Source organism: Pseudorasbora parva, chromosome 14, assembly GCF_024679245.1.
Source record: "Pseudorasbora parva isolate DD20220531a chromosome 14, ASM2467924v1, whole genome shotgun sequence".
Lineage (NCBI taxonomy): Eukaryota > Metazoa > Chordata > Actinopteri > Cypriniformes > Gobionidae > Pseudorasbora > Pseudorasbora parva.
In genome coordinates, this window is record NC_090185.1 from 19,392,587 (window position 1) to 19,406,634 (window position 14,048).

At 39.5% G+C, this 14,048-nt stretch overlaps 1 protein-coding gene across 1 annotated transcript in view; it reads right to left on the bottom strand.

Annotated features, from left to right (window-relative positions):
- Positions 1–14,048, bottom strand: part of lrp1ba (low density lipoprotein receptor-related protein 1Ba) — a 334,663-nt gene that overhangs the window by 270,771 nt on the left and 49,844 nt on the right. The window contains exon 2 of the mRNA XM_067415030.1: positions 7,482–7,595. Within this exon, the coding sequence (XP_067271131.1) occupies positions 7,482–7,595 (114 nt within the window). The remainder of the gene's footprint in view (positions 1–7,481; positions 7,596–14,048) is intronic.

The following is a 14,048-nucleotide window of genomic DNA, read 5'->3' on the forward strand; positions in this document are numbered from 1 at the left end:
ATTTGGATTTGATTTACTTCGATTCAATATCGATTAATTTGAGGCCTTTCGTGTAGCCTGGTTCTACCAGACTCTGGTTCTATGGAGTCTGGCCACAATCCACCGACTAGTGCTGACTAGTCACATATAATGTAACAAAATACAATTAAAACACCATTAATGTAATGTTTAATGTAATACATTAATGTTTAATGTAACATATAATACAATTGCACAACAGCAATGACATCCACATTGTTACAGATTTGAAAGAAACAATATTATGCACTCAAAACATGCACAAGACTGTCTGGTGGCTTTCGAAAGTCGAAGCAATAACATAATAAAACAAAGATGGCGTATAGTATACCTACTTCAATAAAACAGACGAACAAGATACATTTTTCTAAAAGCATCCATGTTCTTGTTTTCCCTCTCTATGCAGCATAAATACAAATAAAAGCCGTAAAACTGAGGCTCACCTCCCTTAACTCGATTCATGGGGGTGCTGTGTATAAATGTGATGAGCAAAGCTATTTTAATATTCAACTCCCTGCTCAGTTCCTCCTAAATATGTCTCTTAAGCACATGAGAATTTAGTACGCCGGCAGCTGTCTCTTGTGAATCATTGATTGTGGATTGCTTGACATTTCTGGGGTGTCACGGGGGGGGAGAAGAGGCCACTGCCAAAACATCAATATTGATCTCCATCCAGCTCCAATAAGGGCAGTGAAAGTCTTGGCCTATAGTTCATCTGCCTCCTTAACTTTCAATTTCCTTGTAAATGATCGTTTTTTTTTTTTCGAGAGTTTTTTGGAGAAAGGAAGTGTATACACAGGTTTCCCCCCAAGGCTTATCCCAGCGGACCTCTGTTCCACTTTCATAATCCCAGTAAAAAGAGAATATGTAATTCAACAAATAGGAGAATTGTTTAAAAATATCCTCTCAGTGTCTCTCGCTCTTCCTCTCAGGGCCTCCAGATCTCCAGAGGTGTTCAAAAGTATCTAGGCAGCAAAAGTCAAGATGGAACCTGGAAGATATTGAGGGTGATGTAACCTCATTAATTGTGCATTTTTTATTGTTTTACACTTTCAACCACCGCCGCCCTCCAGCACGACTAGTTACACGAGTATTAGTGTGTGTGTATGTGTGTGTGTGTGTTTGGGGGGGGGGATCTTGTTTAAAGGTAGAGTAAGCAAATTGAGAGGTTAGCAATCGCATGCTATGTAGATTTAAAAGCATACGTTCTCCCTTCAGAGCGTCTCCAAAGCCGCCACACGTCCAAAACACGAGCCTGAGCGGATTCTGCAAAGCGTCACGAGACGAGAGACGGCATTAAACTATTTAATGTCTCAAACAAGCGGCAACCTCCCGCGGACTCTCTTGAAGCCAATACGGAATAAGTGACTTAAACTGTTATTCATCAACTGGCTGCTAGAGACAGGGTCCAAAAGGGAGCAGAATTTCATTGAGCCTCATGTTAAAATGCCCAACTTTACAGCAAAAAAAAAAAAAACATGTTTACAGCCTGGTACAAATAGTGGTTTTGGTCTATATTGCTAATTTTGCGCGTCATGTTAACTGTGAGGGGGTGTTTTTTTTTAATAACGCATCCATTTAAATGATTTTAAGATTTAAAATTCTGCATAATTAAGGACGTGGCCACCTGAGTGACAGGTGGATTGCTGCCATGGTCGAGCTAGGTGGGCGTGGTTTCAGCAACCAGTCACCTTAGCTCCACCCACATATCGCCTCTTCACCCATTTTCTGTTATCCGGGAGAAACGCCCAATGATGCGCTGTTAAAACGACGCCCAATTAAAACTGCTCTTCGGAAAACTTCAGGTGACGTCATGGACACTACGTCAATATTTCTTTTTACAGTCTATGGTCTCAAAGCAAATAACATTACAATAATAATGAACATAACTTACAGAGCTATAGTTGTACCACCTGACTGCTGCAGATTCATTTCGGCATTGATAGTGTTGCCATTGAAACGCATAAATTCAAGTTACAAACCACTCCGAGTATAACGTCATGGGTTTCCATCTCTTCCAAATGACAGTAGTTATGGCGTGAATGCAGCATAAGCTTATTGTTATGGCTCAGGACGAACTGTAAAAGGTGGCTTTTATTTGTCTGTGGCACTCACTGACTGACGTCTAACTTTGTATAGTCTTACGGATTGCACTGATGATGTGTGATGCCTGCATTCGGACCAAATGCAATGATTGGATGAATCTTTTTTGGTCCTGAGATTTGCACAGAAGATATATGTATTTAAATGTTTTATATTTATACAATTTATATTATTGATTGCTTATCAGGATGTGAGGAGAATTAAAGGGTTACTTCAGTGATTTAACATGACTTTGTATCAGTAGAAACTTTCTTTTCTCAGTCTAGAAGGCACCAAATTCAAAAATATATTTTTTTGAAAACATTTCTACTACATTAATGACCCAATTTAAATACAAAGCTTAATACTAAATCACTGAAGCAACCCTTTAACCATTATAACAAATTATTTTATGAAAAACATTACCTACCCTAATTATGAAGAAATTATAAAAAAAAGAGTATCATGGTTTTAATAACACTAACAAGAATCGTTTTTTGTTTCTATACTACATACATGCTTGATACAGTTTAAAAACTAAATAAAATGAAACATTTTATAAAACAGTTCGCTTTCGAGGGAACTTGTGCTGCGTCGATGGCGCTTTGAGAACGCCCCGGCGTGATTGTGTCTGAAACATGTATATCAACTAGTCCAAAGGTGAGATTGAACGTCCCGGGCAGGTGACATCATGCCCAGGGAAGGATAAAGCGCATCCGGTTTTGTCCGCCATAGCGCTCTATGTCGAAATGATCTGTCATATTTATTGTAGTCCCAGTTATCAATAAAACTGTGGCGCAAGTGTTTAGGTTGTGTGCTTCTCCCCGCCCGTGTTATATAATGGGTGGGGATACACATTACGTATGTGTACTGTGTTTGGGAGCGGAGCATCCTTCTAGGAGGCTGACTGTCAACACTGTGAGAGGCTTCCTCTCTGCACGCTCCACTACCCGCCTGTCACGTTTCCGGACCCGCTGAAGGAAATCCTGGGGATCGCAGATGGATCTTTTGGAGGGGATACAGTTATGGGCCCTGCCCTTTCTCTTTCCTCACCCAGGAGATCCGTTGCTTACTTCGTCGGGCCACAGATTTGTCTCTCAGGGCCACCAAAGAGACCGCCAGAGCAATTGGGTTAGGGTTAGGGTCTATGGCAACACTGGTGACTACTGAGAGACATCTATGGCTGAATCTGTCCGAGATAAAAGATAAGGACGGAATGGTTCTGCTGGACGCTCCGCTTTCTCCTCCTGGCCTCTTCGGCGACTCAGTAAACACAGTCGTCAAAAGGTTCCAGGAGGCCAAGAAGCAAGCAGAAGCATTCAGAAAGTACCTCCCTCGCCGACCCCACCCCCCTGGGGCTGCTGGGCTTGAGCAGCCCCAGCCGTCAAGCTCCTAATAACGAGCCCAACAGAAGGAAAGTGTCACGTCCCGAGCCACTCCTCGAAAACTCTTGGGGAAGGGCAGACACTCTCGGCCGAAGCCTTCGTAGCTGAAGCTGGATCTGAGGACCGTTCTTTAGGCTATAAAGGCTTCAGCTAAAAAAAAAAGGTCCTGACGCGGACTTCTGAGGGCAGCCCCAACCAAGGTGCAGTGGTGTACACCTCAGTATACTTTTGTGCCCTCAGGGGGCCGTTCTGCCAACTCCACCCCCCTCTGTGCCTCGGGGCGCAGCGTCGAGCTCACACCCTCTGAGGGGGGGTTCAAAAACAGTAATTTCAGTTGCTTCCTGCCAGTATGCTTCATTTTAAAGTCACCGAAGTGACTGTTCCAAGTATACCAAAGGCCAGCCTCGAGACAGAATGGAAGTCTCTACTAAATATATATCAATGGTTCCTGCAGATCATAGAGAAGGGTTACAGAATTCAGTTTAGTTCTCGCCCACCTCGATACAACGTTAGAGCATCCCGAGCAGGCTCTGGTAATGGAACAGGTACAGTCACCCGACAGAGAATCACGTTTCTACAGCTGTTACTTCATTGTTCTGAAAAAGGACGGAGGGTTGCGTCCCATTCTAGATCTTCGCACACTCCTAAACCGCACAGTCAAGAGACTCAAGTTCAGAATGCTGAAACTCAAACAGATCGTGACATAAATATGATCCGAGGACTGGTTTGTCACGATCTATCTAAAATATGCATACTTCCATGTCTTCATCCTCCCTCAGCACAGTAAGTTCCTGAGGTTTTCTTTCAAGGGCAAAGAAAACTAATATCTGGTGCTTCCATTTGGTCTAGCTATTTCACCAAATGCGTAGCTCTGGCTCCACTCAGACTGCCGGGCTTACCACATCCCTGTGGGTAATGCTTCTCTCGGGAAGGACCCACTAGTTTTTCACTTTCTTCGTGAAACTCTGAGGCTGAGGCCTGCAACACATACCAGGGTTCCTTCTTGGGAACTGGTGGTAGAAATATTATATTATATATATATATATATATATAACATTATATTATAAATATAATGATGTATGTTAAAAATAAATGTAAAAAAGCTGTATTTTTTTATTGTTATACGTGTTGTTTTATTGTTTGTTACATAAGTTAGAAATGTTCTTTTTCCATGAATATAGTTTATAATAAATAAAAATGCATTTATATTGCAGAAATGCAAAATATACGTTTTTTAATAATTATATATAACATTTATATCAAATTGCAATATGTAATGCACAATAATAAATTGTAATGTATACAATAAATAAATAAATAAATATTCAGTATGTATTGTAGTGATTTTCGCCCACTGGGATGGCAATTACCAGAATTTTTTTTTTTTTTTCTGAAAAAGTATGAAATGGAAATGCCTAGATTTCATCAGTTCCCATACATAGTTATAAACAGGCTCGGATGGATTGTTGTGGCATCCCTTTGTTTCAGCCACCACTCATGCATCCAGAAAGTCCTAAATATTTTTTCTATGGAGGTTAGCTCAAACTCGGGATTAGTCTGTTGATGGATGCAGGGCAGAAACTGCCTGTGGACCAATGAGAAGTCCTGTCCTTCCCGTGTTTAAGTTGTCTGTCAGTTATCTTTATCTGATGGCGCATGACAATTTGATCCAATCGAAACATTTGTTCGCTATTTGGCCATAAACTGGGCCCTGGAATGTGCCAGAAACACAGTCTATTTCATTCAAATCACACACATTTCTAAGTCTGCTTCTTTTTATCACTTTGAAAATGGATTACGCACCAATCTAGTGTGATTAAGGGAATGAATATTAAGAGAATGGCAAGTTAGAAAACCACAGATGGTCTTCCACAGACGAGAGATGACAAACTGATCAAATGAACCACGGCGGTGCGTTTGTTGATGTGCAATGATAACAGCCAGTGATGAGTTAGTATATGCAGCAGCACATCCTGCACTGCATGCGAAGACAATATAAAAACATCCTATTTATTTAAATGAGCTCTGCAATTGCCACACTGTCAGAATTAATAAGAAAGGGGTATTTATTTTCCAAATTCTGACAGGAAAAATATGATTTTACTATGTTTTTCCCAGTGTTGCCAAAAGGCAACTGACCTTAACTGTGATTTCCTCTGATCTCATAAAAGGCTTTCCAGGAATATTTCTCCCAGCTCACACTGAATTTCAAAAGATGCATCACGCATACTATTTTAAAACGATTGTTATGCAGCCTGTCATACATTCAAAAGCTCTCTCATCACTTTATCCTCTCAGAATCGGCGCATTCAAGGACTGTACCCTGTGGAGACCGCACAGCACTTCAGGTAACAGTTTTAATTAACGTTTCATGGCATCTTTTATCCCAGGCATTGAGCGCATATCATTTCTAATCCAACAATATTTATGAGTGCATTCCCCAATATTACTGAAGCGTTTTAGAATCCCATTCAGTTTGTAATTGAAATGTCAAGTATAATTGTTTTGAGTTGAAAATCTCATTGGCTTGGCCAAAAATACATGTCGGCAGAATTTTTTTTTTCTTCCATTTATATGACTATGTATAGTTTATAAGTGCACTTATTGGTTTGTGACCTTTGATAATGTTAAATCTGATTTTGCTCTTCAAAAACCACTTGGAGACTCAAATTCAACCGATTCAAGCACATTTAAACTACAGATTATTTTATTTGGGGGTCAATGACCCTAAAAGCGTAAAGTACACAAGAAATAGTCCTGTTTACATATTGATTTGACATTTATATACACTGTAAAAAAAATGCTGGTTTTTGTTGGTTTAACTTTAAAAAGTAAGTAACCTGGTTGCCTTAACATTGTGGTTTATTGAAATTAAAAATTTGAGTTGATACAATGAAGGAAATTTGTTTAATAAATAGAAACTCAAAATATTATTGTATCTAAACCACATAAAAAATTTGATAAATCATGAAAATAGCACTATTTGACTGCGTCAGCAGAAATAAAACACACACAATTACCCAATATTACAAAATCTTTTAATAATATTTTAATAAAGGTTGTCGAATCTCAAAAAAATGTTCATTGTATTAACTCAAAATTTTAATTTCAATTAACTCAAAATTTTAAGGCAACCAGGTAACTTTTTTTCTAAATCATTTTTTACAGTGTACAGGTTATGAGACATACATGAGAAAAAAACGTAAGCAATGTAAATGGTGAGTTTTGTTGATAGAAGATAGAATGATAGAATGACAGATAGAACAATACATAAAGCAAAATTATATTTATATATAGATATAACAAATCTCATAGAACAATTGAGAACAATTGAGAAATAGAACTATCTATCAGTCTATCTATCTGTGTCTGTCTGTCATTCTATCCATCCATCCATCCATCCATCGATAGAACAATTGAACAATAGATAGAAAAAAACGAACGAACAATCTATCCATCGATCAATAAATAGATAGAATGTTCAATAGAATAAATGATAGAATAAACAAACAGACTATAGATAGATAGAATGAACAAACGAATGATAGAAAGTTAGATAGAATAGAACGAACGAACAAACAAACAAAAAAGCAATAAACAGAATGAACGAACGATGGAACATTTGAATGTTAGATTGAACAGAACAAATTATAGAACAAATGATAGAACAAATGAATGATCGAAGGAATAAACGATAGGTAGAATGAACAATAGCATGAACGACTGTTTATATATATATATATATATATATATATATATATATATATATATATATATATATATATATATATATATATACATACACACATACATACAAGCGCACAAATTATGTACTATTTTAAAATATATATGTAAATTATTATATACAATGAAATACTGTAAATACATTTTAAAAGATATACATGTTGTATTGGTTTAGATATTAGTTGAGTTAAATGAAACAATAAAATTGATGCATGAAATAAAGGGTGAAAGATGTTTTGTAGATGGACTCACATATCTCAGGTGTTTCATCTGAACCGTCAGAGCAGTCAAGTTCCCCGTCACAGAGCCAGCTCACAGAAACGCATCTGTGTCCGTCGCCACAAAGAAACTCCTCGACGTCACATACTTGAGGACGAGTGGAGAGTAGAGGTGGAAAGATGACACGGGGAGAGAATGGGAAATGTGAGGTCATGAATAAGATGTTACAGTATGATTCTCAAGTGTGTTGAATATTAATGCTGAATGTAAAATGACTGATATGGTTTATGTGAATGAGCGGTATTGGACTGTTTTAGCTTCAGAAGCGTGTACAAACATATTCAAATATAACTCTGGGTGCTATTCCTTAAAAGGGGTCCTTGATTATGATGTCACTTTTTTAACTTTAGTTAGTGTGTAATGTTGCAGTTTGAGCACAAACAACATCTGCAAAGTTATGACATTCAAAGTTCAAAACAAAAGGATATATATTCATTTACAGAAATCTGTTTTTTAAGACAACAACAGTTGGTAGGGACTACAACATGCTTCTTCACGGGTTAATGACATCACAAACCCTAAAATTTACATAAAGCCCGCCCCCGGGAAGACACGACAAAGGCAATGTTGAGAAGAGCTGTAGTAGAGCACATTTGAGAGTCTGTTCAAGCTGTCACATCCGTCTTTTCACATTTATTCCGATACAGTATGTAACATAAATTCAATAGCATGTCATAAAAGCAAGATGACAACATAAGTTAAACCGTAATTAAACTAAACTATACATGTTCTATCGTCATATTCACTGGCTCTGAAGGCATCTTACAACAGTTTCCACACGAGCAATTTTTAGATTATCATGACAGAACATGCTAATCAATGACTTAATGATTTAACTCCACATCAGCTACAATAATTCATCAACTAACCTATCAGAAACATCCTGTTGCATTCTACATGATGTCACTTCTTCTTGAATCTCTCCATCATTGACCGACTCCGGTTTGAACATAAAAAGCTGAACCGTTTCTGACCATTTCAGTGCGTGTCTGCGACTTGGAGCTGCTAACACAAGCTCTTGAAGCTCCGCCCTCTTCTTGAAAGGGGGCCGGAGGCAGGAGCTCATTTGCATTTAAAGGGACACACACACAAAACGACACGTTAAAATGTTCACTTTTAAAGGTGAGCAAAAACATGCTATAAAAAAAGATCTCTGTGTATTTTGAGCTAAAACGTCACATACACACTCTGGGGACTCATTTCCATCTTGTAAAAAGGGGCATAAATAGGACACTTTTGCACAACTTTTCGTCTACACTTCGTTTATTGCCTCTTTAACTCTTTCCCCGCCAGCGTTTAAAAAAAAAAAAAAGTTGCCAGCCACCGTTAGGGTTTTTTTTAGGCATGCAATATATCAAAATAAAGAGCTGGCCCTATTCTTTAAAAAAAAAAAAAAAAAAAAAAAAAAAAACATGCATTCTTTTTTTATCACCACTTGACACATTTTGAACAAAAAGCTGAAAAAAATCACGTTTTTTGTGAACGACTGTTTCCAGATTGGACTCGATCTCCTCCATCTGTGTTTGATCATCGCTCTGAATCTATCAACACTCCTAAATGCTAGCGCACTCCTGTAGCTCGTCCTGGGTCCACATTTTATTCAGTAACATTAGATAGTTTTGATTCATATGCTGTTTGATGATGATCACGTTATTTTTTTATATGCATATGATTACATACGATCGCTTGTTTTACTGCGTCTTACTCGCGTGTTTTGATCAGGAGATTCAGTACTCATTCAGAAGATGCGCAATAGCGCCCCCTAGTGTCTGTCATTGAAAACCCGGAAACCCGGAAAATTCCGTGTTTGGCCTTGAAACGTTTTCTCACAAATTACGGAAAATTCCGTGTTTGGCAGGGAAAGAGTTATAGGAAAATGCCGACTTTTTGGGACATTAGCTTATTCACCGTATACCCCAGATTTATATAAGTCCATACATACCATTCTTATTTCCGTGCATGTCATAACTCTGTCTGACGCACCCACTGCTAGCCTAACTTAGCACAAAGACTGGAGGTAAACGGCTCCATCTTACCTACCGCTCAATAACTGACAAAATAACGCCAACATTTTCCTATGAAAATAGTCCCCAGCCCACTCTCTGTGGCAGCAGGTTGTCATGTTGGTTATGTTGACGAGTTCTTTTAAGATAAATTGCTTGTTGCATTCCTTGCTTTGGATAAAAGCTTCTGCCATGTGAATATATGTAAAAATGAATAAATAATAGCTCCATATACTGATTCTGAATACATTTCCTCAGCTTTAAGTGAATGTGGCCTTTCCTCACACTAGTTCAAAGAGAACACATGTTCTTTCATTCACCCACTCGCTTAAAAACCAATAGCCTCAAGTAGCAAGCAATCTACTAAAAAGTGCCCGCTCTTTTTTTTTTTTTTTTTTTTTTGTCCACAATGCATTAGAGCTTCATAAATAACCAAATAACATGTGTACGGCATGAACCACTTCATGTCTCAGCCTAAACCCAAACAATCCATTTGAATTACCTTCTAGCCTTATGCGTGTTGCTGTAAACAATCCCAGAGAGAAGCAGCAGGGACGGACCCAACAAAGAGAAGAGATGAATTCCGTACATCAGACGGTTGAAACGCTGAAACGGAGCGCAGGAGATGCTTTCAAGCTGGGAAAAGTGAGCGCATTTCCATCAGAACCCTGTGAAGATGGGATGGTAATAGAGGAGCGTTTGTGGCCCTCCTGCTGAGTGGATGGGCAGGACAGTTGGATGCGTGAAAGCAGCGTGCGTTGTGATTACAATGAGTTTTAAATCACTCTGGCGGAGATGACAAGGAAGCTCACAGTTGAGACAGGAAGTTCAAAAGGAAACATCGTGCTCGTTTCGTCCTGAGCGCTGATGTACACGAGAACATGTTTTGGACTCGCACTGGTAATGCGAAGAGTCAGAGCCTATTTGCTGATACAATGAACAGTCTTTAAATTCAAAACCTATTAACGGCTCTGTTTATTATGGTAAAAAGCAGCTGAGATGCAAGTGTTTTGTTCAACAGCATCTGCTCTACAGGAAAAGCATGATTAAAGTGTCTCGAACAGCAGTATGGGATTCACTGGCAGTGCCATGGATTTAGCATATAGTCTGATATACACTTCATATATTTATACACACACACAGCAGGGACGTTTCCTGCAAGGGGGCAGTGTCACACACACACACACACACACACACACACACACACACACACACACACACACACACACACACACACACACACACACACGCACAAAGTGGATGAGAAAAAAAGAAACTATAATTACAAATGTGACATTAAAGGCACAATATATAAGATTTTTGGATTAAAATCTCCAAAAAGCACTATAACATTGTCATATATTTTGTTGACTTGTGTACTTACATTATCCCAAATGTTTCCAAGAATGTTTAAATCCAGAGGAATAAGCTATTTTAACCAGGACACGGAACGTGTCCATGTGTCGGCTATTAAGGACATCATACCTGCATTATCATCATATACCCTACATTTTTTGTAAAGACCATGAAAACCCCGAAGACGCTTTAAAGGTGCACTATGTAGTATTTTTGCAGTAAAATATCCAAAAACCACCAGGCCAGTGTTATATTATCTTGCTATATCCCAAATGTTTCCAACTATTTGTAAATTGTAAGAACATTGCTTTTTTTAACCAAGGAGCGGAAACATCTGAGGGAGTCACCTGTCAATTGCATCATATCTGCATAATCCTCGTTTTCCGGTTTTAAAGCGGCAGAAACGTTTTACTCTTAGCAGTGTGAACATGTCACAGCAGCCGCCGAGCGAACGCACAGAGTAACGTCATAAAATCCTTTTAAACACACTTAAATGTATATAATATGATAAAAAGAGCTGCATTACCTCATACTCATGACCGGAAAAGTGTAAATGGCGCCGGCGTTTGTGTCCCGTCATAATAAAAGTCCCGCTGCTCGCGAGCTGTGTGTTGCGCGACAATCGCTCCAGCGGCCTTGCTCAGCTCCCTCAACACTCAGTCCTGCTCTGCTTCATACTACAGTCACGTTAATAATCGCATGCATGAACATGAGTCCTAGCCCGATTCTTCCCAACCGGCTATGAGGTGAAGACCACATGTCCCAAGATTCCGAGCTCAAACTTGGCGTCATCAAACTACACCTTTGTTTTGAATAGGCGGCCTCTAGCGGACGCAAAAATTACATAGTGCAGCTTTAATATATTGTGTGCTTTATTAGACAGGTGAGCAACTGTTTGGCTACATCCTAATCAACACAGTTTTATGTGTGTAAAATATAGTGTTATTTTGGCAAGGTTGCCTGCTAAAATTCACATTCCTATATATCACATAATTGAGGTCGCTTCAACCCTAGGGATGGGTACCGAAACCCGATATTAAACGGGCCCCGGGGGTGAATTTTGAAAGACCGTTGTATCGATAAGCTCGGAACGTTATCTGTTCTGCTGTCGGTACTTTTGAAAATACAAGTGACGAGAGAGAGAGACAGAGAGACAGAGAGAGAGAGAGAGAGAGAGAGAGAGAGAGAGAGAGAGAGAGAGAGAGAGAGAGAGAGAGAGAGAGAGAGAGAGAGAGAGAGAGAGAGAGAGAGCTGCGCAAAACGACCGCCCTAATGAGTGATGACAGAGGACAGAACTAATTCAAACATAGCCTGGTTACATTTTAGATCTGTGATAGTCTGATTTTATTTTAGATTTTGGCTTCCAAAGATTATAATTACAATATTTATGTCTAGCGCAAATTCCCTTTGCAGCAACTGTCATTTCTCCCTAAAACTCAAACGCAGTGACAGAATCAGCACGATCAGTGATTGTTGTAAAATACAGTCTAGCTACTGTTGTTAAATTGTGGGATGCGTTTAATAATAAAAAGAGCGATTAAAAGCACAAAAATGTGCGCAAGAGATTGTTCCCAAGTCGGCGCGCTCTGAAACAGCCCGCAACGAGACGAGCAAATTACACTTTCGGTTTCACACTCGCGTCTAAACAATCAAATGTACACAATAATCCACGTCAAAATGACCGGATTGGAGAGTCTGTTAAACACAACACAATTTGTGTCTAAAATGAACGTAGTTATTATGGATATAGTTGGGAGAAAACGTAGTGCGTCTGCCAAAGTCGCCTATAGATCTGCAAATCTGTCTTAAGGGGGGGGTAATCGGGGGTCGGGGGTGAAACACTCAGTCAATCTCATGTCAATCTTGAGTACCTATAGAGTAGTATTGCATACTTCATATCTCCGAAAAGTCTTTAGTTTTATTATATTTATTAAAGAAATATGGGCTGTACCGAGTCTTTCCGGAAAAAACTGAGCACCTGGAGGCGTATCGTGAGGGCGGAGCAAAAGAATGACGAGGGAGCAAAGCGGTGACGTCCTCAAGCGTGGAGAAACCCATGGCTATTGATCCGATTCAGCTAATACAGATATGATCCAGAATCATTCAGAGGCTGAAATAAATTGAACAGGAGAAACAGCAACATCAGGACGTCCGTCTCTGTGGTATGTACTGTATTTAGGGGCCTGTCAACATTTGTGTGTGTTTACTCGCAGTTTATGAGGACATGATTCGGTTTATGGACTATTGTATGCGACTAAACCTTAGCAGTAGCAAGCAAAACGGTTTTGCACGTCAGACTAGTGTAACGTTATACATAGAACAACAATGGAGTAACGTTAGCGCATTTGAATGAAGCACGCGATCGTGCCGTTTACTGATGTTTACTCACGCGACGAGCCAACAGCATAGACATTTGAAGCAGTTTTACTCACCGGCTGCTTCCAAAGCAGGACCGAACCTTTATCGCTGGGACCGCTCCGTCAAAAACACACTTCTTTGGTATGATTTGCTGAAGTCCCGACAGCAGTGAACGGTGGAAATCTGCGATGTTGTGACGCTTCCCGTCATTTCTGCGTTCAAATGCAGCGCTGCCTTCCCGAAATGCTGTGCTGAAGCGTTGAAGTCGCTAGACATCACCCATAGGAATAAAGTGGAGCGGGAGCAACATAAGTGTTCACGGACGACTGGATCTGCAGCTGAGAGACTGTTTCCGGGCGTGCATTTCCTCTCTCGCTCTAGTCTTGCGCGCGCACCCTACTGGGAGAAGAGCCCGTCCGGCCCATACAAGGACCTTCCGATCTATTAACGTCAAGCCGACCCATACTCGGAAAAAAACTCTCCGAAACTTGTGAGAAACCGGAAGGAGTATTTTTGAAAAAGAAATACTCCATCAAACGTCCAACATTAGTTTTTGAAACTTTGTCTATGTTTAGGATGGGAATCCAAGTCTTTAACAGAGTAAAACGCTCAGTATGCATGAAGCATCATTTCACCCCCCTTTAAAGAGGCAGCGGTGTATCTATATATATATATATATATATATATATATATATAGATAATCTCAAAAAGTACCGATAAGAATACCGTTACAGTACCGGACCGATAAGCAGTATCGATAAGAGTAATACCGTTAAAACCTTAACGATACCCATCCCTATTCAACCCACAGACATGGAAAACA